This window comes from Nerophis lumbriciformis, linkage group LG24 (assembly GCF_033978685.3).
Source record: "Nerophis lumbriciformis linkage group LG24, RoL_Nlum_v2.1, whole genome shotgun sequence".
In the NCBI taxonomy this organism is placed as follows: domain Eukaryota; kingdom Metazoa; phylum Chordata; class Actinopteri; order Syngnathiformes; family Syngnathidae; genus Nerophis; species Nerophis lumbriciformis.
Window position 1 is genome coordinate 33637501 of NC_084571.2, and position 27685 is coordinate 33665185.

General features: G+C 42.3%; 1 protein-coding gene across 1 annotated transcript in view; it reads right to left on the reverse strand.

Annotated features, from left to right (window-relative positions):
* Positions 1-23900, reverse strand: part of galr2b (galanin receptor 2b) — a 29240-nt gene extending 5340 nt beyond the window's left edge. The window contains exons 1-2 of the mRNA XM_061982015.2: positions 23795-23900; positions 239-624 (exon numbers count right to left, since the gene is read on the reverse strand). Coding sequence (XP_061837999.1) covers positions 239-612 — 374 coding nt within the window. The 5' untranslated portion in view covers positions 613-624; positions 23795-23900. The remainder of the gene's footprint in view (positions 1-238; positions 625-23794) is intronic.
* Positions 23901-27685: the final 3785 nt, after the last annotated feature.

The following is a 27685-nucleotide window of genomic DNA, read 5'->3' on the forward strand; positions in this document are numbered from 1 at the left end:
CCTGCGATGAGGTCCAGGGTGTACCCTGCCTTCCGCCCAAATGCAGCTGAGATAGACTCCAGCACCCCCCGCGACCCCAAAAAGGGACAAGCGGTAGACAATGGATGTTATCCATGCCTGTATTTCACATGGAGTACTGATTCAAATGCAAGCAAATAAAACCCATATATATATTGCATAGTATATGCAATATATGCATTTTGCATCGAAGCACAAGTCGTGTTTTGCGCGTGCATACCTGTCCACAGAGACGGCGGCGAGCGTGAAGCTGCTGGCGTACATGGTGAGGTTGATGAAGAAGTGCACGGCCTTGCACATGAAGGAGCCGAAGACCCATCCGTCCAGCGAGTAGATGGTGGCTTGGAAGGGCACGCAGAAGATGATGAAGAAGAAGTCGGCCACGCTCAGGTTGAGGATGAACAGGTTGGTGGTGTTGTAGCCCACCTGGCCGCTGCGCAGCAGCACCGCCAGGACCAGGCTGTTGCCCACCGTGCCCAGCAAGAAGATAAGCGAGAAGACCACAGACACGATGACGCTGGTGGGGTTCAGCTGGTAGCTTTCCGAGGCGTTGACCTGCACGCTTGACTTGGCCAAATCCTCCATGTCGGACATTTTACGTCACGTCTGGAACGACAAATAGCAATAGTTCACTCCTAACATGCTTCACAACACTTTAACATAACCGTATTTTTCGGACTATAAGTCGCAGTGAATTCTAGCTATATAAATATTTATTATATATATCTTTCTGTGTGGAGTTTGCATGTCCTCCCCGTGACTGCGTGAGTTCCCTCCGGATACTCCGGCTTCCTCCCACTTCCAAAGACATGCACCTGGGGATAAGTTGATTGGCAACACTAAATTGGCCCTAGTGTGTGGATGTGAGTGTGAATGTTGTCTGTCTATCTGTGTTGGCCCTGCGATGAGGTGGCGACTTGTCCAGGGTGTACCCCGCCTTCCGCCCGATTGTAGCTGAGATAGGCTCCAGCGCCCCCTGCGACCCCAAAGGGAATAAGCGGTAGAAAATGGATGGGATGGATGGATATATATATATATATATATATATATATATATATATATATATATATATATATATATATGAATAAAATAAATACTTGAATTTCAGTGTTCATTTATTTACACATATACACACACATAACACTCATCTACTCATTGTTGAGTTAAGTGCGACTTATACTCAGGAGCGACTTATGTGCATACTTGCCAACCCTCCCGGATTTTCCGGGAGACTCCCGAAATTCAGCGCCTCTCCCGAAAACCTCCTGAGACAAATTTTCTCCCGAAAATCTCCCGAAATTCAGGCGGAGCTGGAAGCCCCGCCCCCTCCTGCTCCATGCGGACCTGAGTGATGTGTCAACAGCCTGTATTCACGTCCGCTTTCCCACAATATAAACAGCGTGCCTGCCCAAACACATTATTGTCAAGACTTGGACTATGGCGGTGGTTTGTTCTCCCGTGGTGCAAATGAACATTTGGACCAGACATGGCGTGAAGGTGAAGACATTATTTATTTTACACTAACAAAGGAACAAAAAGCGCGCTCAAGGCGGAAGTACAAACTTGACTAACGAAACAAAAGACTTGCACGTGGGCAAAAAACTATATACATGAACAAAAGTCGCTAACTGTGGCATGAATAGAAAAAACTTACTTGACATGGCATGAAGTGCGCAGAGGTAAACAGAATGAGAAGCAGAAAGTCAGGGGTATGATGTCGCCAGGAAGACAAACTAAAAACACTGAACTTAAATACTACGGACATGATTAACGAAAACAGGTGCGTGACGTGACAGGTGAAAACTAATGGGTTGCTATGGTGACAAACAAGAGTGCACAATGAGTCCAAACGTGGAACAGGTGAAACTAATGGGCAATCATGGAAACAAGACAAGGGAGTGAAAAGCCAGAAACTAAAGATTCCAATAACTAAACAAAACATGATTACACAGACATGACAATTATAACTGTAGAATGATCGAGGGCGAGTTCTTGGTTTCTTATGTGGGTTTATTGTTAGGCAGTTTCATTAACGTCCTCCCAGCGCGGTAACAACACACAACAACAGCAGTCATGTTTTATTCTACCGTAAAGCAGTTCGTCTGCCGTAAACAGCAATGTTGTTGTAATGTATTGAGTTGGAGGCAATAACCAGGCGAGGTGATGAAGTACTGTACGTCTCTTTACTGTAGACTTCAGAACAGACTCACACACTTGACGTCAGGTGCGCAACACCACGTAAATCGTTGGCCAACCAAAAAGTAACCCCAGTACGCTATAGCCAACATTCACCAGGAGATGGCAACAGACAAACATAGATCACTCTATTACATTCCTCCCCTTTTAGAAATGTAGAAGTTACAAATAAATGATAAATGGGTTATACTTGTATAGCGCTTTTCTACCTTCAAGGTACTCAAAGCGCTTTGACAGTATTTCCACATTCACCCATTCACACACACATTCAAGTTACTCAAAATAAATAAACAACCCAACCAAAAAATGCAGCAGCTCAATTAAAAAACTGTACTTAAGCCACATTCTTTTTTTTTTTTTTTTTTTAGTACTGAACTCTTAACCCTCATTTGTAAACAATAACATGCTTATTATACAAACAATATTCGTACACCTTTAACACAGATTTTTATACTGTCTTCAGAGGTTCCGTTTTTTTGGTGGTACTCGAAACCTTTCTGGGTACCTGCGAAATGGTGTTCAGCATGGTTAGAAAAATAGTGACAGAGAATAGAACAAGGATGGACAATTCAACCCTTAACTCAACAATGAGTAGATGAGTGTTATGTGTGTGTTTATGTGTAAATAAATGAACATTGAAATTCAAGTATTTATTTTATATATATATATATATATATATATATATATATATATATATATATATATATATAATAAATATTTATATAGCTAGAATTCACTGAAAGTCAAGTATTTCTTATATATATATATATATATATATGAAATACTTGACAAGTATTTCTTATATATATATATATATATATATATATATATATATATATATATATATATATGTATGTGTGGGGAAAAAAATCACAAGACTATTTCATCTCTACAGGCCTGTTTCATGAGGGGGTTCCCTCAATCATCAGGAGATGATTGAGGGAACCCCCTCATGAAACAGGCCTGTAGAGATGAAATAGTCTTGTGATTTTTTTCCCACACATACATATATTGCGCTCTACTACGGTATCGAGCACTATTTTTTGGATAACCTTATTAAGACATATATATATATATATATATATATATATATATATATATATGAAATACTTGACTTGATGAATTCTAGCTGTAAATATACTCCTCCCCTCTTAGCCACGCCCCCAACCACTCCCCCGCCCAACCCCGACCACATTACCGTAAAATATCAAATAATATTATTTATCTCATTCACGTAAGAGACTAGACGTACAAGATTTCATGGGATTTAGTGATTAGGAGTGACAGATTGTTTGGTAAACGTATAGCATGTTCTATATGTTATAGTTATTTGAATGACTCTTACCATAATATGTTACGTTAACATACCAGTTGGTTATTTATGCCTCATATAACGTACACTTATTCAGCCTGTTGTTCACTATTCTTTATTTATTAGGGACCGCAATGTCCCTTTGGGACAGAGGACCCTCTTGTTATTGTAACGTTTTATTATTATTCCGCCGCCTCTTTGAGCTGTAATTTGACCCCCTTAACATGCTTCTAAACTCACCATATTTGACACACACATCAGGACTGGCAAAAATTGCCATCTAATAAAAAAAACCAAACCCCAAAACTCAAAATTGCGCTCTAGCGCCCCCTAGGAAGAAAACACAAACAAAACTGCCTATAACTTCCAGTAAGAATGTTGTAGCGACATGAAACGAAAACTTCTATGTAGGTCTCACTTAGACCTACATTTCATACAATGACACCCTTCAGCAAAAATCAACAGGAAGTTGGCAATTCTCCCTTCAAAACAAAAGTTTTGTAAAAACAGTCACTTTTGCCTCTTTGAGCTACACTTTGACCCTCTTAACATGCTTCAAAACTCACCAAACTGGACACACACATCAGGACTGGCGAAATTTGCGATCTAATAAAAAAAACCCAACCCCAAAACTCAAAATTGCGCTCTAGCGCCCCCGAGGTAGAAAACACAGACACAACTGCTCCGAGGAAGAAAACTCAGACAAAACTGCCTGTAACTTCCAGTAGGAATGTCGTAGAGACAACAAAAACCTCTATGTAGGTCTCACTTAGACCTACATTTCATGTATTGACAACCCCCAGCAAAAATCAACAGGAAGTTTGCAATTCCCCCTTCAAAACAAAAGTTTTGTAAAAACCGGTCACCTTTTTTCAAACATTATCTCCTCTGAGCGCGTTTGTCGTGTCGGCTTCAAACTAGCACAGGAGAGAGATTGGACTCTTCTGATTAAAAGTTGACCAAAGAGTTTTAATTACTGCTCCGGTTTGGATTTTATGTGCCGTCAAAGTCGGTCCCGTCCATCGCTGCTTGCAGCTTTAATTTTTAATTGCCTTTCAAATGTCTATTCTTGGTGTTGGATTTTATCAAATAAATTTGCCCAAAAAATGCGACTTATACTCCAGTGTGACTTATATATATTTTTTTCCTTCTTTATTCACTTTCGGCCGGTGCGACTTATACTCCGAAAAATACGGTATGTGTCAAAGTCAAGGCCCGCAAGCCAGATCCAGATCCACCTTCAGAAATTTCTGAAGATGGACGGGGAGAACAGGGGGTTTCAAGCCAGGTGGGAGGCGGAGTACATGTTCACTGAGGTAAAAAGCAAACCTGTGTGTCTTCTGTGTGGAGAAAGTGTGGCTGTAATGAAAGAATATAATCTAAGAAGGCACTATGAAATGTCTAAGAAAGACAAAGACAAGAATATGGACACGGAACAAAGGCTGCAGAAGGTGGAAGAATTGAAACGGCAGGCTTTGTTCACAAAAGCCACATCACAAAGATATGGAGTCGTTTTGATAACTGACACCATGTTTAATTATAATTGTTAGGGATGTCCGATAATGGCTTTTTGCCGATATTCCGATATTGTCCAACTCTTTAATTACCGATACCGATATCAACCGAAACCGATATACAGTCGTGGAATTAACACATTATTATGCCTAATTTGGACAACCAGGTATGGTGAAGATAAGGTCCTTTTTTAAAAAAAAATTAATACAATAAGATAAATAAATTAAAAACGTTTTCTTGAATAAAAAATAAAGTAAAACAATATAAAAACAGTTACATTGAAACTAGTAATTAATGAAAATGAGTCAAATTAACTGTTAAAGGTTAGTACTATTAGTGGACCAGCAGCACGCACAATCATGTGTGCTTACGGCATACTTGCCAACCTTGAGACCTCCAATTTCGGGAGGTAGGGGTGGGGGCGTGGTTAAGAGGGGAGGAGTATATTTACAGCTGAAATTCACCAAGTCAAGTATTTCATATATATATATATATATATTAAGCGGTAGAAAATGGATGGATGGAGATATATATATATATATATATATATAAGAAATACTTGACTTTCAGTGAATTCTAGCTATAAATATATATTTATTTTATTTTTATATATATAAAAATAAAATAAATACTTGAATTTCATTGTTGAGTTAAGGGTTGAATTGTCCATCCTTCTTCTATTCTCTGTCACTATTTTTCTAACCATGCTGAACACCCTCTCTGATGATGCATTGCTGTGTGGCACGCACAAAAGTGCTTTCATCAAATGCACTAGATGGCAGTATTGTCCTGTTTAAGAGTGTCACAACATTGCTGTTTACGGCAGACGAACTGCTTTACTGTAGACGAAAACTTGACTGCTGTTGTTGTGTGTTGTTACCGCGCTGGGAGTACGTTAATGAAACTGCCTAACAATAAACCCACATAAGAAACCAAGAACTCGCCCTCAATCATTCTACAGTTATAATGATTGGGCAGGCACGTTGTTTATATTGTGGGAAAGCGGACTCAGGTCCGCATGGAGCTGGAGGGGGCGTGGCCTCCAGCTCCGCCTGAATTTCGGGAGATTTTCGGGAGAAAATTTGTCCCGGGAGGTTTTCGGGAGAGGCGCTGAATTTCGGGAGTCTTCCGGAAAATCCGGGAGGGTTGGCAAGTACGGCTTACGGACTGTATCCCTTGCAGACTGTATTGATATATATTGATATATAATGTAGGAACCAGAATATTAATAACAGAAAGAAACAACCCTTTTGTGTGAATGAGTGTGAATGGGGGAGGGAGGTTTTTTTGGGTTGGTGCACTAATTGTAAGTGTATCTTGTGGTTTTTTATGTTGATTTAGTTAAAAAAAAAAAGAAAAGAAAAAAGATACCGATAATAAAAAAAACGATACCGATAATTTCCGATATTACATTTTAAAGCATTTACCGGCCGGTAGTATCGGCCTGCGGTTTTGTTCCCTCTGGTGCCCAGGTCATGGCCATGCTGCAATTGTTGTTGTGGTCCTGCTGTAGTATGTGTGCAATCATCTTCCATCTTCGTAGCTTTACATCCTCACTGAGTGGCTTCATATTCGCTCTGTCCAGCAGGTTTTCAGTACAGAATCAGAAGAGTTTTTATTGCCATTGTTTGAGAACGGGTTCACAAACTAGGAATTTTACTTGGCGCAACGTAAAACACATACAGGTATAACACAGAATAGAATAACATGAGCTGTAACTGAGCTATCAGATCTTGTTATTGTTCATATGCCTGATGGCCGTAGTCTCCTGCCTGAGGAGAGAGGGGAGAATAGTTTGAGAAGAGTCAGCTGTGATCCGACCCACACGCCTCCTGGTCCTGGAGGAGAACAGGTCCTGGAGGGGTGGGAGCAGATTCTGAGTATTCTTCATAGGCATTTGTTATGGAATACGTCAACCGCCCTGTTATCTCCTCTGTTCATTTTCCAGGTTTCACACCCGTATAGCAACACTGGTACCACTAGTGCCTTGTACAGTTTTAGTTTTGTTCTTCTTGTGATGCTGTTGGAGCTCCAGGTCTTTCCAAGACTGATGAATGCGCCTCTCGCTTTCGACAGTCTATTCTTCAGGTCCTTCATGCCGCCTCCCTCTTTACAAACTGTGGCTCCCAAGTAGGTGAACTGGTCTACCTCTTCGACATCGTGTCCATTGATTTGGATTTCTTCCCGGTTTCTTGCATTGATCCTCATTTTTTTAGTCTTTTGTGTATTGTTTCTTTGTCCATCCATGTTTTACTCTGCATGTGCTGTTTTGTGGAGAACAGGAAATGCTCCGTCATCCGCAAAGTCCAGGTCGTCGAGTTTTGATGTTAGCTTCCAGCAGATTCCATTCTCTCCCTCTTTAACTGTTCTTCGCATTATCCAATCCATCACGATCAAGAACATAAATTCAGACATATTACATCCTTGTTTGACACCGGTTTTAATGTTGAACCACTCCCATGTTTCTCTTCTCTTCGTAAAATGTTTTCACCATTGTCACAATCTTCTCTGGAATTCCATATTTCTTCATAATCATCCACAGGCTTTCGTGGTGGACGGAGTTGAAAGCCATCCATCCATCCATCTTCTTCCGCTTATCCGAGGTCGGGTCGCGGGGGCAGCAGCCTAAGCAGGGAAGCCCAGACTTCCCTCTCCCCAGCCACTTCGTCCAGCTCCTCACGGGGGATCCCGAGGCGTTCCCAGGTCAGCCGGGAGACATAGTCTTCCCAACGTGTCCTGGGTCTTTCCCTTGGCCTCCTACCGGTCGGACGTGCCCTAAACACCTCTCGAGGGAGGCGATCGGGTGGCATCCTGACCAGATGCCCGAACCACCTCATCTGGCTCCTCTCGATGTGGAGGAGCAGCGGCTTTACTTTGAGCTCCCCCCGGATGACAGAGCTTCTCACCCTATCTCTAAGGGAGAGCCCTGCCACCCGGCGGAGGAAACTCATTTCGGCCGCTTGTACCCCTGATCTTGTCCTTTCGGTCATAACCCAAAGCTCATGACCATAGGTGAGGATGGGAACGTAGATCGACCGGTAAATTGAGAGCTTTGCCTTCCGGCTCAGCTCCTTCTTCACCACAACGGATTGATACAGCGTCCGCATGACTGAAGATGCCGCACCAATCCGCCTGTTGATCTCACGATCCACTCTCTCTTTAAGAAGGGGAACCGGAGGGTGTGTTCTAACTATCGTGGGATCACACTCCTCAGCCTTCCCGGTAAGGTCTATTCAGGTGTACTGGAGAGGAGGCTACGCCGGATAGTCGAACCTCGGATTCAGGAGGAACAGTGTGGTTTTCGTCCTGGACGTGGAACTGTGGACCAGCTCTATACTCTCGGCAGGGTCCTTGAGGGTGCATGGGAGTTTGCCCAACCAGTCTACATGTGTTTTGTGGACTTGGAGAAGGCATTCAACCGTGTCCCTCGGGAAGTCCTGTGGGGAGTGCTCAGAGAGTATGGGGTATCGGACTGTCTGATTTTGGCGGTCCGCTCCCTGTATGATCAGTGTCAGAGTCTGGTCCGCATTGCCGGCAGTAAGTCGGACACGTTTCCAGTGAGGGTTGGACTCCGCCAAGGCTGCCCTTTGTCGCCGATTCTGTTCATAACTTTTATGGACAGAATTTCTAGGCGCAGTCAAGGCGTTGAGGGGATCCGGTTTGGTGGCTGCAGGATTAGGTCTCTGCTTTTTGCAGATGATGTGGTCCTGATGGCTTCATCTGGCCAGGATCTTCAGCTCTCGCTGGATCGGTTCGCAGCCGAGTGTGAGGCGACTGGGATGGGAATCAGCACCTACAAGTCCGAGTCCATGGTTCTCGCCCGGAAAAGGGTGGAATGCCATCTTCGGGTTGGGGAGGAGACCCTGCCCCAAGTGGAGGAGTTCAAGTACCTCGGAGTCTTGTTCACGAGTGAGGGAAGAGTGGAGTCGAAAGCCTTTTCGAAATATGCGAAGTTCATGAATAGTGTTGCTTGCCACTCGTTAACCTGTTCAATTATGTTTCGCAGTATGAAGACTTGCTCTGTTGTTCCTCTGCCCGTTCTGTACCCTGTTTGCTCCTTTCTCAGCCTGCAGTCGATTCCTTTTCTTATGCGATCTACAATGACTCTTCCAACTATCTTTCCTACTACGGAGTGTAGTGTGATGCCTCTCGTGTTCTTGCATTCTTTGAGATTCCCTTTCTTTGCTAGTTTGATGATGAGCCCTTTCTTCCAGTTTGTTGGGATCTTCTCATGTTTCCATATTTGTTCAAAAACAGTTGGTGTACTTTCTTTGTTGAGAATTCTATGTCTGCTTTTAAAGGGGAACATTATCACAATTTCAGAATGGTTAAAACCATTAAAAATCAGTTCCCAGTGGCTTATTATATTTTTCGAAGTTTTTTTCAAAATTTTACCCATCACGCAATATCCCTAAAAAAAAGCTTCAAAGTGCCTGATTTTAACCATCGTTATAAACACCCGTCCATTTTCCTGTGGCGTCACATAGTGAAGCCAACTCAAACAAACATGGCGGAAAGAACAGCAAGCTATAGCGACATTAGCTCGGATTCAGACTCGGATTTCAGCGGCTTAAGCGATTCAACAGATTACGCATGTATTGAAACGGATGGTTGTAGTGTGGAGGCAGGTAGCGAAAACGAAATTGAAGAAGAAACTGAAGCTATTGAGCCATATCGGTTTGAACCGTATGCAAGCGAAACCGACGAAAACGACACGACAGCCAGCGACACGGGAGAAAGCGAGGACGAATTCGCCGATCGCCTTCTAACCAGCGATTGGTATGTGTTTGTTTGGCATTAAAGGAAACTAACAACTATGAACTAGGTTTACAGCATATGAAATACATTTGGCAACAACATGCACTTTGAGAGTGCAGACAGCCCAATTTTCATCAATTAATATATTCTGTAGACATACCCTCATCCGCGCTCTTTTCCTGAAAGCTGATCTGTCCAGTTTTGGAGTTGATGTCAGCAGGCCAGGGAAGCTAGGGTCGATAGGGGGTTTAGCTCGCTCGTCTGCGGGAACAAACTGCCGCCATTGCTTGCCGTGCTACCGAGGTCCTTTGTCCCTGAATTGCTCACACACTCCGGCAGATTCAATGGGGGTCTGGCGGCAGATTTCTTTGACTTTATCGTTGGAAATGCATCTGCTTTGAGTGTCGCGGGATATCCACACATTCTTGCCATCTCTGTCGTAGCATAGCTTTCGTCGGTAAAGTGTGAGGAACAAACGTCCAATTTCTTGCCACTTTCGCATCTTTGGGCCACTGGTGCAACTTGAATCCGTCCCTGTTTGTGTTGTTACACCCTCCGACAACACACCGACGAGGCATGATGTCTCCAAGGTACGGAAAACAGTGGAAAAAACGGAAAATAACAGAGCTGATTTGACTCGGTGTTTGAGAAAATGGCAGATGGCTTCCCGATGTGACGCCACGTTGTGACGTCATCGCTCCGAGAGCGAATATTAGAAAGGCGTTTAATTCGCCAAAATTCACCCATTTAGAGTTCGGAAATCGGTTAAAAAAATATATGGTCTTTTTTCTGCAACATCAAGGTATATATTGACGCTTACATAGGTCTGGTGATAATGTTCCCCTTTAATAGTTCAGCTGTGATGTTGTCGATCCCTGGTGCTTTTCCGTTCTGTAGCCTTTTTATTGCCTCTTTGACTTCTCCGGGTGTTGGTTCGGTTATTGTGATATCTTCAATTCTGTCGTTGATTTCGCATTCGTCCTCTTGAGTGATTGGGTTTGCTGGTTCTTCTCTATTCAAGACCTCCTTAAAATGTTCTGTCCATCTCGACTTTATCGCATCCCTTCCACTGATGAGGTTACCATTTTTGTCCAGCACTGCTGCGCTCTGTCTGGGCCTTTCGTTGCACGGTATTTTTGTGAGTCCGTATAATGTCTTCATATGTTGTTTTCTTGCAGCATCTTCAGCTTCACTAACAATGTTCTCCATCCATTTCCTTTTGTCTGCTTTTATGCTTCTCTTCACCTCTTTGTTCTTATCTGCGTACTTCTCTTTTAGACGTTTTTTGATTCTTTCAGAACGAGTGCCCAGGATCGTCTTGTTTATGCTGTTTCTTTGTTCCACTAGGCTCCATGATTCTTCGCTAATCCATGGCTTACTCCTTTTCCGTGGTCTGCCCAGGACTGCCTGGGCCACTAAGCCTTCTCCATTACTCTGAAGTCGCGTTCCACCTCTTCATCTTCCACTCCTCCATGCCCCTCCTCCTCCAAGACGTGGTACCTATTTCTCAGACTGATGGTAAATGTCTTCAAGATGTTTTAGTTTCTCAGCTTTGCCGTGTAATACTTGACTCTGGTGCTTTTCTTCTCCTTAGGTTTTCTCTTAAGCCTCAGCCTAATTGTTGTGCAAACTAAATAGTGGTCGCTTCCGATGTCTGCAGACCTGTATGGTCTGTAGACCATACAGGTCATTCTTTTTTGTATTTATGGTCCAATATGGTTCTTTCAACGTTTTTGGGTTGCTGACCCCTGCCTTAACCGCTGCACACACAAGAGTAATCATTTTGTCAAAATTTGCCCGACTGTGTTGCCTGTGCTTTTTGTTTTTCCTGATACACCGCATGGTGGCGCTCCTACAAAACCCCAATGTCGGACTGACTTGACATTTCATACAGCTCAGTGCTCTGTAAAAAACAATTTACTGTAACATTAAGATGTTCTTTCTCCATTGACATAAAATTTAGTTTGCAGCTTTAAGGGACTGACAAGCACACGTCTGTCAAATTTCAGCAAGATTGGTTGACAAATATGGCCACCATCAAGCAAAATGTGTGGGACTTAGCAACTAATTGGCGGTAAATTAGCCAGTAGTATTTGACTAGTGTAGATTGGGTGTTCAAAGTGCAGCCGGCAGCTAATATTTGTATTGGCCCGTGACCATACTTGCCAACCCTCCTGATTTTCCCGGGAGACTCCCGAATTTCAGTGCCCCTCCCAAAAATCTCCCGGGGCAACCATTCTCCCGAATTTCTCCCAATTTCCACCCTTAAAGACACTGTCTTTAGAAGTCGTCAACGTTCGCTTTTCCTCCATTCAAACAGTGTGCCGACCCAGTTACACAATATATGCGGTTTTTACACACATATGAGTGACTGCAAGGCATACTTGATCGACAGCCATACAGGTCACACTGAGGGTGGCCGTATAAACAACTTTAACACTGTTACAAATATGCGCCACACTGTGAACCCACACCAAACAAGAATGACAAACACATTTCGGGAGAACATCCGCACCGTAACACAACATAAACACAACAGAACAAATATCCAGAATCCCTTGCAGCACTAACTCTTCCGGGACGCTGCAATATACAACCCCCAAACCCCGCCCCCCTACCCGTTATCAAGACCACAATAGTGAAGAAAAAGAGTTGGTTCTTTATTCGAATCCCTGGGAAGGAATCCCGTCCCGACCAAAAATGCTCCGTGGGACATCACAAGAAATGACGTCACGTAGCTCAGTCATTAGGCGCAGATAGCGAAAACAGGAAAAACAATGGACTGGAAAAAGCGCTCCAAGGTGTAATAAAGTTCAAAACAAAAGGTATAATCCAATAAATAACTTTACTGAGAGATTTGAGCAGGGTACAAACACATGACGAACACTTTTACGACCAACCGGAAACAAAACAAAGTCACACTGTATATGTGTTGTCTGTCTAATTATAAATAATGCAGACGAGGCGTGTTGGCTGAGTTCTTGACGTTTACTTTCACAGCGTGCTCATAACCTCACTCTTAGTTGCCGGATAGCGACATGCGACAACACTTTTCGGGGCTACCGCGCATGCTCGTCACTCCCGTTGCATGCCGGGTAGTGTAGTTGTTATATTCCCTAGCTCTTAACATCACATCTTTCCCCCTATAAATAAATAATGTTAGCTCAATAAAGTGTATTTATTTTTTTAGCTTTAACTTTTAATTTTTTAGCATTGTAACCACATTTGCAAACAACTTTTCTCTTCATAGAATTTTCTTTTAATAAAGAAATAAAGTGCAAAAATGTCAACACATCATAACAAACAGTTAAGTTCCAATAGCAGCAGAAGTGCACTTTTGGAGACCTGTAATATTTTCAGTTTTGTGCCCAAGGGACTGATTTTATTTAACACTATATTATTATTTATACACCTATAGTGATCACAGAGACAGGTTGTTTTTGTGTTACTGTACCGTATTTTCCGCACTATAAGGCGCACCTAAAAACCACAAATTTTCTCAAAAGCTGACAGTGCGCCTTATAACCCGGTGCGCTTTATTACGATTCATTTTCATAAAGTTTCAATCTCGCAACTTCGGTAAACAGCCGCCATCTTTTTTCCCGGTAGAACAGGAAGCGCTTCTTCTTCTACGCAAGCAACCGCCAAGGAAAGCACCCGCCCCCATAGAACAGGAAGCGCTTCTTCTTCTACTGTAAGCAACCACCCGCCCCCGGAAGAAGAAGAAAAAACGCGCGGATATCACCGTACGTTTCATTTCCTGTTTACATCTGTAAAGACCACAAAATGGCTCCTACTAAGCGACAAGGATCCGGTTCATAAAAAGACGCAATCTCTCCATCCGCACACGGATTACTACCGTATTTCACAGCAACTGATATTCCTGTGAACCGCACTGTGGAACGGGAGCACGTACGGTGAATATTCGCACCACAGGGAATGAGAAGTCATCCTTCACTGTGGTTCTAGCTTGCCATGCTAACTTCCACCCATGGTGATATTCAAAAGGAAGACCTTGCCAAAAGAGACCTTTCCAGCCGGCGTCATCATAAAAGCTAACTCGAAGGGATGGATGGATGAAGAAAAGATGAGCGAGTGGTTAAGGGAAGTTTACGCGAAGAGGCCGGGTGGCTTTTTTCACACAGCTCCGAAGGCGAACACACCTTCACTAAGACGGGCAGACAGCGCCGGACGACATACGCCAACATTTGCCAGTGGATCGTAAATGCCTGGGCAGATATTTCGGTCACAACTGTGGTCCGAGCTTTCCGGAAGGCAGGATTCACAGAACTACTGGACAACAACAGCGACACTGACTCCGATTACTTCGACGAGACGGAACCGGCCATTTTGGATCCCACGCTTGCGCAACTTTTCAATTCGGACACCGAAGACGAAGAATTCGAAGGATTTACGAATGAAGAATAACTTCAGAAGGTGAGCGCTATGTTTATTTTGTGTGTTGTGACATTAACGTTCGAGCAACATTATGTTGCTATTGCTCTACACCATTTTGAATTTTACTATGTTTGTGATTGCACATTTGCGTACATTTTGGGACAGAGTTGTTAGAATGCTGGTTTTCAATATATTATTAAAGTTTGACTGAACTATCTGACTGTTTTTTTGACATTCCCTTTAGCGCAGCGTAGGCGCGGCTTATAATCCGGGGCGGCTTATTGGTGGACAAAGTTATGAAATATGTAATTCATTGAAGGTGCGGCTAATAATCCGGTGCGCCTTATAGTGCGGAAAATACGGTATATATTTGTTTTTCTGAAAAATCCCACTTAATATACTTTGGGTAACAACAGTCAATATTTATTTATTTTGTTTTATTTTTTTAGGGGGGTAACAGTCAATATTTATTTATTTGTTAGATTTTATTTTTTTCTTATAAAATAAAAGTGCCATCCATCCATCCATCTTCTTCCGCTTATCCGAGGTCGGGTCGCGGGGGCAGCAGCCTAAGCAGGGAAGCCCAGACTTCCCTCTCCCCAGCCACTTCGTCCAGCTCTTCCTGTGGGACCCCGAGGTGTTCCCAGGCCAGCCGGGAGACATAGTCTTCCCAACGTGTCCTGGGTCTTCCTCGCGGCCTCCTACCGGTCGGACGTGCCCTAAACACCTCCCTAGGGAGGCGTTCGGGTGGCATCCTGACCAGATGCCCAAACCACCTCATCTGGCTCCTCTCGATGTGGAGGAGCAGCGGCTTTACTTTGAGCTCCTCCCGGATAGCAGAGCTTCTCACCCTATCTCTAAGGGAGAGCCCCGCCACCCGGCGGAGGAAACTCATTTCGGCCGCTTGTACCCGCTCATGACCACAGGTGAGGATGGGAACGTAGATCGACCGGTAAATTGAGAGCTTTGCCTTCCGGCTCAGCTCCTTCTTCACCACAACGGATCGGTGCGGCGTCTTCAGTAATGCGGACGCCTGTCGATCTCACGATCCACTCTTCCCTCACTCGTGAACAAGACTCCGAGGTACTTGAACTCCTCCACTTGGGGCAAGATCTCGGAGATGGCACTCCACTCTTTTCCGGGCGAGAACCATGGACTCGGACTTGGAGGTGCTGATTCTCATCCCAGTCGCTTCACACTCAGCTGCGAACCGATCCAGCGAGAGCTGAAGATCCTGGCCAGATGAAGCCATCAGGACCACATCATCTGCAAAAAGCAGAGACCTAATCCTGCAGCCACCAAACCAGATCCCCTCAACGCCTTGACTGCGCCTAGAAATTATGTCCATAAAAGTTATGAACAGAATCGGTGACAAAGGGCAGCCTTGGCGGAGTCCAACCCTCACTGGAAACGTGTCCGACTTACTACCGGCAATGCGGACCAAGCTCTGGCACTGATCATACAGGGAGCGGACTGCCACAATCAGACAGTCCGATACCCCGTACTCTCTGAGCACTCCCCACAGGACTTCCCGAGGGACACGGTCGAATGCCTTCTCCAAGTCCACAAAACACATGTAGACTGGTTGGGCAAACTCCCATGCACCCTCAAGGACCCTGCCGAGAGTATAGAGCTGGTCCACAGTTCCACGATCAGGACGAAAACCACACTGTTCCTCCCGAATCCGAGGTTCGACTATCCGGCGTAGCCTCCTCTCCAGTACACCTGAATAGACCTTACCGGGAAGGCTGAGGAGTGTGATCCCACGATAGTTAGAACACACCCTCCGGTTCCCCTTCTTAAAGAGAGGAACCACCACCCCGGTCTGCCAATCCAGTGGTACCGCCCCCGATGTCCACGCGATGCTGCAGTGAGCGTTTGTTAAACCAAATATTGTGTTTTTTTTCCATATACAACAACCTATCTGGACTCGATAAGAGAATCGATAAGGAATCGGTTCGATAAGAGGATTCGATAATAGGCTCGAACTCGATAATTTCTTATCAAACATCATCCCTTCACCCTGGACAAGTTGCCAACACAGATAGACGGACAACATTCACACTCACATTCACACACTAGGGCCAATTTAGCGTTGTCAATCAAACTATCCCCAGGTGCATGTCTTTGGAGGCGGGAGGGTACCCACACAGTAACAGGGAGAACATGCACACTCCTCGGCAGAAGCTTATTAGAAAGTATCCAACAACAAACGTATCCGCATCATTCACTTTACTGCATCATAAGCTTAACTAAATAGAATAATGTGGCTCGGTGCCTGCAGGGACTTTTTACTCATCAGAAATTCTAATTTCTTCAGTCCCACTCGAAAAGCTGCTGTCTTTATCGGCACGGCTCTTAAAGGATCCACTCCACCGCCGAGCTCATCTATCTTCTTGTCCAACCTTCCCGCGGGGGGAACCACTGTGTTTTTATTGCATCACGACGGTAGCCTCTTGAAAGCGCTCGTCCAATCTTGTTGATTGGCATCCTATAATACGCCGTACAGTCCAGTGGCGTTGGCAGCGGACACGTAAACAGAAGTGTTGTTCAATAGTAATTGAGCTTTCCTCTGTGATGAATAATCCATCATGCATTGTTATGGGGGAACACACAGATGCTGTTGCCAAGCAGAAATGACAAACTACAAAAGCACTGCCAGGCCCTACCACACAATAGTAAAAATAAAAGTCCTCATTTCAGACGGTGATCCGGATCGGCCCCAAAATCTAATCACTTGTTCGTTATCCCATTGTGGACATTTCCTGAAAGTTGATTCAAAATGTGCCAATAACTTCATGAGCTATCTATAGCAGAATGAAATAAACGGCGTGAACCCTTTTGTCATTCGTACACTGTCTTTGTCTCTGTGGATGGACGTTCAACATCACTTTTTTAAACCTTTAACATCAAAACCGTAGCCGGCATTATGATCTGCAGTGATTTTTTTAAATGACCGTTAGTCTTGAACTATAGAAAGCATTTCAATGGTCGAAATCTGCGCTTTTGAGTGTTATAGGAGTTATTACGGCATACTTGCCAACCTTGAGACCTCCGATTTCAAGAGGTGGGGGGTGGGGGGCATGGTCGGGCGTGGGGCGGGGGGCGTGGTTGGGGGCGTGGTTAAGATATATATATATATTTATAAGAAATACTTGACTTTCAGTGAATTCTAGCTATATATATATATATATATATATATTAGAGATGCGCGGATAGGCAATTATTTCATCCGCAACCGCATCAGAAAGTCGTCAACCATCCGCCATCCACCCGACCTAACATTTAATCAGAACCGCATCCGCCCGCACCCGCCCGTTGTTATATATCTAATATAGACGATGCAAGGCATTAGTGAGGTTATAAAGCTTTTGCCTGTTAAAGAAAGGAGACTGATCCAATGCAGCACAGACATTCGCGTGCCACGCTGTCACGGCCCAGACGCACACCAGTGCGCAATCATATGGGAGCCGCGCTGAGCGCACCTCCAAGCGCATCTCGCTGCCGGCGACGGCCGGGTATGGTCCCGACGCTCCAGCGCCATCCATTTTCAGGGCTAGTTGATTCGGCAGGTGGGTTGTTACACACTCCTTAGCGGGTTCCGACTTCCATGGCCACCGTCCTGCTGTTTTTATCAACCAGGGTGAGCCCCACCCCTTTCGTGAGCGCACTGCGCACGGAGTGACCCCTGTTACGCGCCCCCGGCAACGGGGGTGGCGGGCAGGTAAGCTGCGCGGGCGGAGCGCGCGGAGTGACCCCTGTTACGAGCCCCCGGCCACGGGGGTGGCGGGCAGGTAAGCTGCTTACCTGCTGCGCGTGACGCCGGCCGCGGCGAAGGCGGACGAGGCGGGGTGTCGGTGCGGTGGGCCCCGGCGAGGCGTCCCTTCTCCGCTCCGTAAAAGTGTCCATCTCTTCTTTTTTTTTTTCTTCTGTTGTGGCATATGCAGCAGGTGCCTGCTCGTTTTTCGTATGTGGGTAACAACATTTAACTATGTATATATATTTCCCAATTGGTTTAACTGCCACCCGCCTGAATCTATTTAAAATCTTTTTTTTTTTTTTCAACCGCCCGACCCGAACCGCGGATAAAATCTAATTTTTTTTAATTTCATCCGCCCGATCCGCGGATAATCCGCGGACTCCGCGGTTGTGCCCGCAAACCGCGCATCTCTAATATATATATATATATTTTATTACATATATATATATATATATATAAATACTTGAATTTCAGTGTTCATTTATTTACACATATACACACACTTAACACTCATCTACTCATTGTTGAGTTAAGGGTTGAATTGGCCATCCTTGTTCTATTCTCTGTCACTATTTCAGAACACACACATTATACAAATATACATTATAAAATCAATAAGAAAACGGGAGCTCTAATTTGGGAGTCTGAATTAGGATCAGAAGTTCCTATATAAACATTGCGCACTCACATCGCCTTTTTGTATTGATTACTGCAGCTGTGCACTGGATTCATTCACAAATACAAACTACAACTCACAAACACTTTAGAGTTAGGCTCCACCATCAGAATGTGTACTTAAACTTATAAAGATCACATGGATATTATTCAGTGAGTTGATTCACCAAAACTAACCTGTTATACAGGAGGAAAAAGCACACAGGACGTTTCAATTGTTCACAGGCTGGTCGCGCTCATCAGAATGACAAGACACTTCCGGTCTGCAGGTGATAGCATTCAATTGGGATGAAACGCCCTACTGCCCCCTACTGACCAATGTGAATACTTATAAATGAGGAATGACAGCTCCAAAAACGAATTCAAACCACAAAATAAAATAAATAAATCAACACAAAAATGTGACACATTATGGGTGGGTCACATATGCATGTACAGTAGATGGCAGTATTGTCCTGTTTAAAAGTGTCACAACATTGCTGTTTACGGCAATGTTGTGAACAGGCTGTCAACACGTCACTCAGGTCCGCATGGAGCTGGAGGGGGCGTGGCCTCCAGCTCCGCCTGAATTTCGGGAGATTTTTGGGAGAAAATTTGTCCCGGGAGGTTTTCGGGAGAGGCGCTGAATTTCGGGAGTCTCCCGGAAAATCCGGGAGGGTTGGCAAGTATGTATTACGGTCATCTACGTCAGTGGTCCCCAACCTTTTTGGAACTGCGGACCGGTCGACGCTTGACAATTTGTTGATTGTTATGAAATGTTATGTTCTGCATAACAGTGTGGTACGCCAGCTGCACTGCAGCAGACAAACAGGCGATTCAGAGGGTCATAAAGTCTGCACAAAAAATCATCGGCTGCCCCCTCCCCTCCCTGAAGGATTTACACAACTCCCGCTGCCTCAACAGAGCAAAAAGCATCACGAAGGACAGCACACACCCTGGCTTCCACCTGTTCGACCTGCTACCATCGGGCAGGCGCTATAGGTGCATGAGAGCCAGAACAAACAGACTCAGAGACAGCTTCTTTCGCAGAGCTGTCACCATCTTGAACTCTAACTTATAATAATCATTCACCCCTATACAATATCCTATCCTAATACCCTACTGTGCAATATTACCTTTTGAGTGCAATACGTCCGACACTGATTATTTATTACTCCGATACTCTTGTCTTGTTCTGTATATTGTACAGTATTTTGTATTTCTATAGTGTTTTGTATATTGTACAGGATTGCTTATTATTTTTATTGGATAGTAGTCTGTTTATTTTAATTGTTAGTTTTTTCTTTATTACCTATTGTGTAATTTAATTTATTAAGTTGGAGTCCTTAATCTCGTTATATGCAAATATAATGACAATAAAGTCCATTCTATTCTAAATAATAATAAACGTGAATCCACTGTGCACTCAGCTCATTACATACATAAAAAAAATCACGTGGAAAAATATATAAATGACAAAAACCAGCAATTCCACACTACTATTTTTCAACAGCTGAAATAAAGTTGCCCGTTTGAACCGTCACATAAGCCTCCTGCATGTTTGCGTGCCCCAGACTCTCAAGCTCTCCTCCTCTCCCCTACCCTCTCCTCTCCCTCACCTCCCTCTGTTGGCGACCACTGTAACGCTCTCTGATTTTGGTTGCTATGGTAACGTTTACATGCCTTCAAAATAAGATGCAGATACAACATTAAAAACGAATGTAAAGCGCATGAGAAGTTTTAACTCACCGTAACGCTAAATCAATAATAATAATACATTTTATTTGGTATAGCGTGTCGGAGGCAGATATTTACATATATCCATATTTAAGTGTTACTTCTTTTACTGTCATAGTCATATTACAAGACACCTAGTGTTCTTCCTGTTGTTCTCTTTTTTCTGCAAGCACTGTATGTGTCAACCTTGGATTTGTGGTATGCAGGGAGTAGCCATAACTCCTTTCTCTTATCTGTTCCTGTGCCCAGATGAGGAGGAATGTGTATGTGTTTGGGCTGGAGGGAGAGATAACGAGGGTGGGAGCGAGAGACACTTTATAGAAGAGAAGGTTTCCGTATTTTAGATTAGACCATTTTAGCTGCGCTAGTGAACGCTTCTGTACTGGATTGGTCTCACGTTTATTTTCAAAGCTTTGAAAATAAATCACAAAATACCCATTCTGTCTGGTGGTCAAATTGAACTCAGCTTATGTGTCATCAAAAGAACTTGGGAGCGACCAGGAACTTAAATTCCCTGGGAGGAACATCTGGTCCAAACGCAACAAGCGCTTTTCAGAGTACCGTATTTTTCGGAGTATAAGTCGCTCCGGAGTATAAGTCGCACCGGCCGAAAATGCATAAAAAAGAAGGGAAAAAAGCATATATAAGTCGCACTGGAGTATAAGTCGCATTTTTTGGGGAAATTGATAAAACCCAACACCAAGAATAGACATTTGAAAGGCAATTTAAAATAAATAAAGAATAGTGAACAACAGGCTGAATAAGTGTACGTTATATGAGGCATAAATAACCAACTGGTATGTAAACGTAACATATTATGGTAAGAGTCATTCAAATAACTATAACATATAGAACATGCTATACGTTTACCAAACAATCTGTCACTCCTAATCGCTAAATCCCATGAAATCTTATACGTCTAGTCTCTTACGTGAATGAGATAAATAATATTATTTGATATTTTCAAGTAATGTGTTAATAATTTCACACATAAGTCGCTCCTGAGTATAAGTCGCACCCCCGGCCAAACTATGAAAAAAACTGCGACTTATAGTCCGAAAAATACGGTACTCTAATAACAGTATTTAATTACGTGGGGAAGTAATTATTCCGTTGTCTGGCATATGTAGTTGAGATGTTTCATAAGACAGTATATATATGTGCCTTTAAAGGGGAACATTATCACAATTTCAGAATGGTTAAAACCATTAGAAATCAGTTCCCAGTGGCTTATTATATATTTCGAAGTTTTTTTCAAAATTTTACCCATCACACAATATCGCTAAAAAAAGCTTCAAAGTGCCTGATTTTAACCATCGTTATAACCACCCGTCCATTTTCCTGTGACGTCACATAGTGAAGCCAACACAAACAAACATGGCGGAAAGAACAGCAAGCTATAGCGACATTAGCTCGGATTCAGACTCGGATTTCAGCGGCTTAAGCGATTCAACAGATTACGCATGTATTGAAACGGATGGTTGTAGTGTGGAGGCAGGTAGCGAAAACGAAATTGAAGAAGAAACTGAAGCTATTGAGCCATATCGGTTTGAACCGTATGCAAGCAAAACCGAGGAAAACGACACGACAGCCAGCGACACGGGAGAAAGCGAGGACGAATTCGGCGGTCGCCTTCTAACCAACGATTGGTATGTGTTTGTTTGGCATTAAAGGAAACTAACAACTATGAACTAGGTTTACAGCATATGAAATACATTTGGCAACAACATGCACTTTGAGAGTGCAGACAGCCCAATTTTCATCAATTAATATATTCTGTAGACATACCCTCATCCGCGCTCTTTTCCTGAAAGCTGATCTGTCCAGTTTTGGAGTTGATGTCAGCAGGCCAGGGAAGCTAGGGTCGATAGGGGGTTTAGCTCGCTCGTCTGCAGGAACAAACTGCCGCCATTGCTTGCCGTGCTACCGAGGTCCTTTGTCCCTGAATTGCTCACACACTCCGGCAGATTCAACGGGGGTCTGGCGGCAGATTTCTTTGACTTTATCGTTGGAAATGCATCTGCTTTGAGTGTCGCGGGATATCCACACATTCTTGCCATCTCTGTCGTAGCATAGCTTTCGTCGGTAAAGTGTGCGGAACAAACGTCCAATTTCTTGCCACTTTCGCATCTTTGGGCCACTGGTGCAACTTGAATCCGTCCCTGTTCGTGTTGTTACACCCTCCGACAACACACCGACGAGGCATGATGTCTCCAAGGTACGGAAAACAGTCGAAAAAAACGGAAAATAACAGAGCTCGGTGTTTGAGAAAATGGCGGATTGCTTCCCGATGTGACGCCACGTTGTGACGTCATCGCTCCGAGAGCGAATATTAGAAAGGCGTTTAATTCGCCAAAATTCACCCATTTAGAGTTCGGAAATCGGTTTAAAAAATATATGGTCTTTTTTTCTGCAACATCAAGGTATATATTGACGCTTACATAGGTCTGGTGATAATGTTCAACCTTTAAAAGGCAGTGCCTGTTGCTAAAGTGACGGCTGTCGGCGCCCACACAGAGCAGCATTAGATTAGCTGTTAGCTCAGACTCGCAGTGAAAGCGGCGCTGTTAAATCTTTTCACTGGATTGTGTTTGCGCTATTTAATAAAGAGATTTATTGTCCTTTGATGGCTGTATAGTAGAATTGCAAGCTTGTCAATTCAATCATTGATTTGTTATTTATTGCCTTGAAGTCAGACTACGTATGTGTGCCTCTTATTTGCTATCAAGTTCATTTTGTGTTGGTTGGTGCTTTCATTAGTAAAAACATATTTCCTGCAATGAACTTGCTGTGCTTCTGACGCTGTCTTATCCAGGGCTTACATTTTAAAAGCCCTCTCCTTTGCCGTCATGCCCTAAATATGGTAGTCGCCAAAATCAGTCAAATTTGCTGAGCAAAGGCGATGTGTGTTTCTGCAGAATATCACAGACTGCAGCACAGCAACACGTAGAGATCACATTTCAAAGGTTCTTGCTTCCTGCTTTGACTTCAACACAGCTGCAGCTTGGAGTGAATCAGATAGAGCCATTAAAGTTTAATTAACAGGCGGCAGAGGCACCACACTAACCTGATTAAAGAATTAAAAAAAAAACATTCAGATGCTTAAGTAGATGCTGCAGAGGAATTTTCCCACTTCAGCCTGGAATAAAAAAAAACCAGGCTTATATCTCAATAGCCTCTTAAAGGCTTCAAGTGGTCATCTACACGTGCTGAGAGGGTCCCTGAAGGGGCTGGAAAAACACAAGCTTGACATATAGCGGCATTAAAGCAAGCCGGGGATGTTTGGAAACGAGACAATTAAACAAAAGGAGGACAAATGTAGAGAATAAGCATGGCGAGCGTCGCCATCACGCAGCCAAACTTTGGATATCTCCTCCGAAAATCTCCGCAAGCCCCTTTTTTATGCCAAAGACAAACACAATGCAGCGTTGTAAACACGAACCCACCTGGAGGAGGAGGATGCTGATGATGAAGAGGGGATGATACTCTCCCAAGCCGGCGCTGTCGCTATCTGACTCCGGTTGCTATCGGCTAAGAAACCCAGCCTCGCCGTCTTGTCACACGCACTCTCACCTCACCCCTCGTTCATTTTCCTGCGGGCAGGAGAGGAGGAAAGGATGAATTAGCAAAAGGGGCGGGAGAAGAAGCTGCAGTGGTTCATATTTGAGGGGGGGGGGGGGGGGGGTGGTCCTCACTCAGCATACTTTGCATGAAGTAATCAGCTGTCAGTGATGACAGCGCACCAATCACACGCGGGCGGAGGTTTCGTCGGACGTAAAAACAGGGCAAGAACATTGTGACTTTAATTACGCTAGTTCAGCCCCAAGTGAACAAAACTGTTGCTATGGAAACGTTACTTGATGAGCCTACATCACTTACGTGATATTATGTTGTGTATTGCATGTAATGCATATAATCATGTAACAATCTAGCCTGTGGGAACATGCTGATTATGATATGAATAATGATATCGCTGTAATTAAGTTTTGCATCGTTATTACCGAGGGGTTGTGTGTGTTGCTAGAGTTATGCAAGAGTAGCAAACCGAACTGCAAATTATTTGTTCTTTATTCTACAAAACCCAAAACCAGTGAAGTTGGCACGTTGTGTAAATGGTAAATAAAAACAGAATAGAATGATTTGTAAATCCTTTTCAACCTATATTGAATAATAATAATAATAATAATAATAATAATAGATTTTATTTGTAAAAAGCACTTTACATTGAGTAAACAACCTCAAAGTGCTACAGTGTATAAAAAAAATAAAATAAAAAGATAATAAAAAATAAATACAATTAAAAACTAGAACAGCCAAATAGCTAAAACTAGTATGCATATATATATATATATATATATATATATATATATATATATATATATATATATATATATATATATATATATACATATATATATATACATATATATATATATATATATATATATATATATATATATATATATATATATATATATATATATAAAAAGGCTTTTAAAAAAATAAGAGTTTTTAAGCCTTTTTTAAAAGCATCCACAGTCGTGAGCTACATGCTAACATTACATTTTAACATCATGCTAAGTTAGCAACAAAAATATAGCTATGTGAGATACATGCTAATATGGCATTTTAACAGAATGCTAGGTTAACAACATTAACATAGCTATGTGAGCTACATGCTAACATTACATTTGAACATCATGCTAGGTTAGCAACAAAAATATAGCTATGTGAGATACATGCTAACATTACATTTTAACATCTTAAGTAGGCAACATTAACTTAGCTAAGTGAGCTACATGCTAACATTACATTTGAACATCATGCTAAGTTAGCAACAAAAATATAGCTATGTGAGATACATGCTAACATTACATTTTAACATCATGCTAAGTTAGCAACAAAAATATAGCTATGTGAGATACATGCTAATATTACATTTTAACAGAATGCTCGGTTAACAACATTAACATAGCTATGTGAGCTACATGCTAACATTACATTTGAACATCATGCTAGGTTAGCAACAAAAATATAGCTATGTGAGATACATGCTAACATTACATTTTAACATCTTAAGTGGGCAACATTAACTTAGCTACGTGAGCTACATGCTAACATTACATTTTAACTTTTAGCTATGTGAGATACATGCTAACATTACATTTTAACATCATGCTAAGTTAGCAACAAAAATATAGCTATGTGAGATACATGCTAATATTACATTTTAACAGAATGCTCGGTTAACAACATTAACATAGCTATGTGAGCTACATGCTAACATTACATTTGAGCATCATGCTAGGTTAGCAACAAAAATATAGCTATGTGAGATACATGCTAACATTACATTTTAACATCTTAAGTGGGCAACATTAACTTAGCTACGTGAGCTACATGCTAACATTACATTTTAACTTTTAGCTATGTGAGATACATGCTAACATTACATTTTAACATCATGCTAAGTTAGCAACAAAAATATAGCTATGTGAGATACATGCTAATATTACATTTTAACAGAATGCTCGGTTAACAACATTAACATAGCTATGTGAGCTACATGCTAACATTACATTTGAACATCATGCTAGGTTAGCAACAAAAATATAGCTATGTGAGATGCATGCTAACATTACATTTTAACATCTTAAGTAGGCAACATTAACTTAGCTAAGTGAGCTACATGCTAACATTACATTTTAACATCATGCCAGGTTAGCAACAAAAATATAGCTATGTGAGATACATGCTAACATTACATTTTAACATCTTAAGTAGGCAACATTAACTTAGCTACGTGAGCTACATGCTAACATTACATTTTAACATCTTAAGTGGGCAACATTAACTTAGCTATGTGAGATACATGCTAACATTACATTTTAACATCATGCTAAGTTAGCAACAAAAATATAGCTATGTGAGATACATGCTAATATGGCATTTTAACAGAATGCTAGGTTAACAACATTAACATAGCTATGTGAGCTACATGCTAACATTACATTTGAACATCATGCCAGGTTAGCAACAAAAATATAGCTATGTGAGATACATGCTAACATTACATTTTAACATCTTAAGTAGGCAACATTAACTTAGCTAAGTGAGCTACATGCTAACATTACATTTGAACATCATGCTAGGTTAGCAACAAAAATATAGCTATGTGAGATACATGCTAACATTACATTTTAACATCTTAAGTGGGCAACATTAACTTAGCTACGTGAGATACATGCTAACATTACATTTTAACATCTTAAGTGGGCAACATTAACTTAGCTATGTGAGATACATGCTAACATTACATTTTAACATCATGCTAAGTTAGCAACAAAAATATAGCTATGTGAGATACATGCTAATATGACATTTTAACAGAATGCTAGGTTAACAACATTAACATAGCTATGTGAGCTACATGCTAACATTACATTTGAACATCATGCTAGGTTAGCAACAAAAATATAGCTATGTGAGATACATGCTAACATTACATTTTAACATCTTAAGTAGGCAACATTAACTTAGCTAAGTGAGCTACATGCTAACATTACATTTGAACATCATGCCAGGTTAGCAACAAAAATATAGCTATGTGAGATACATGCTAACATTACATTTTAACATCTTAAGTGGGCAACATTAACTTAGCTACGTGAGCTACATGCTAACATTACATTTTAACATCTTAAGTGGGCAACATTAACTTAGCTATGTGAGATACATGCTAACATTACATTTTAACATCTTAAGTGGGCAACATTAACTTAGCTACGTGAGATACATGCTAACATTACATTTTAACATCTTAAGTGGGCAACATTAACTTAGCTATGTGAGATACATGCTAACATTACATTTTAACATCTTAAGTGGGCAACATTAACTTAGCTACGTGAGCTACATGCTAACATTACATTTTAACATCTTAAGTGGGCAACATTAACTTAGCTATGTGAGCTACATGCTAACATTACATTTTAACATCTTAAGTGGGCAACATTAACTTAGCTATGTGAGCTACATGCTAACATTACGTTTTAACATCATCTTAAGTTTGCAACATTAACATAGCTATCTATGTGAGCTACATGCAGGTGGTTAGGGAGAGCGTTCCAGAGACTGGGAGCGGCGGAGCAGAAAGCCCGGTCTCCCACTGTTCGTAGCTTTGTCCTCGGAGGTTAGCCTGTCCGGAGCGGAGGTGTCGTGTGGAGGATTTGGGGGTGAGTAGTTCTTTGAGGTAGAGGGGGGCATTTCCCATGGGATAGACGGCAAAGACAAGATATTTAATGTTCGAACTGAGAACTTGAATTTCTTTTTGCAAA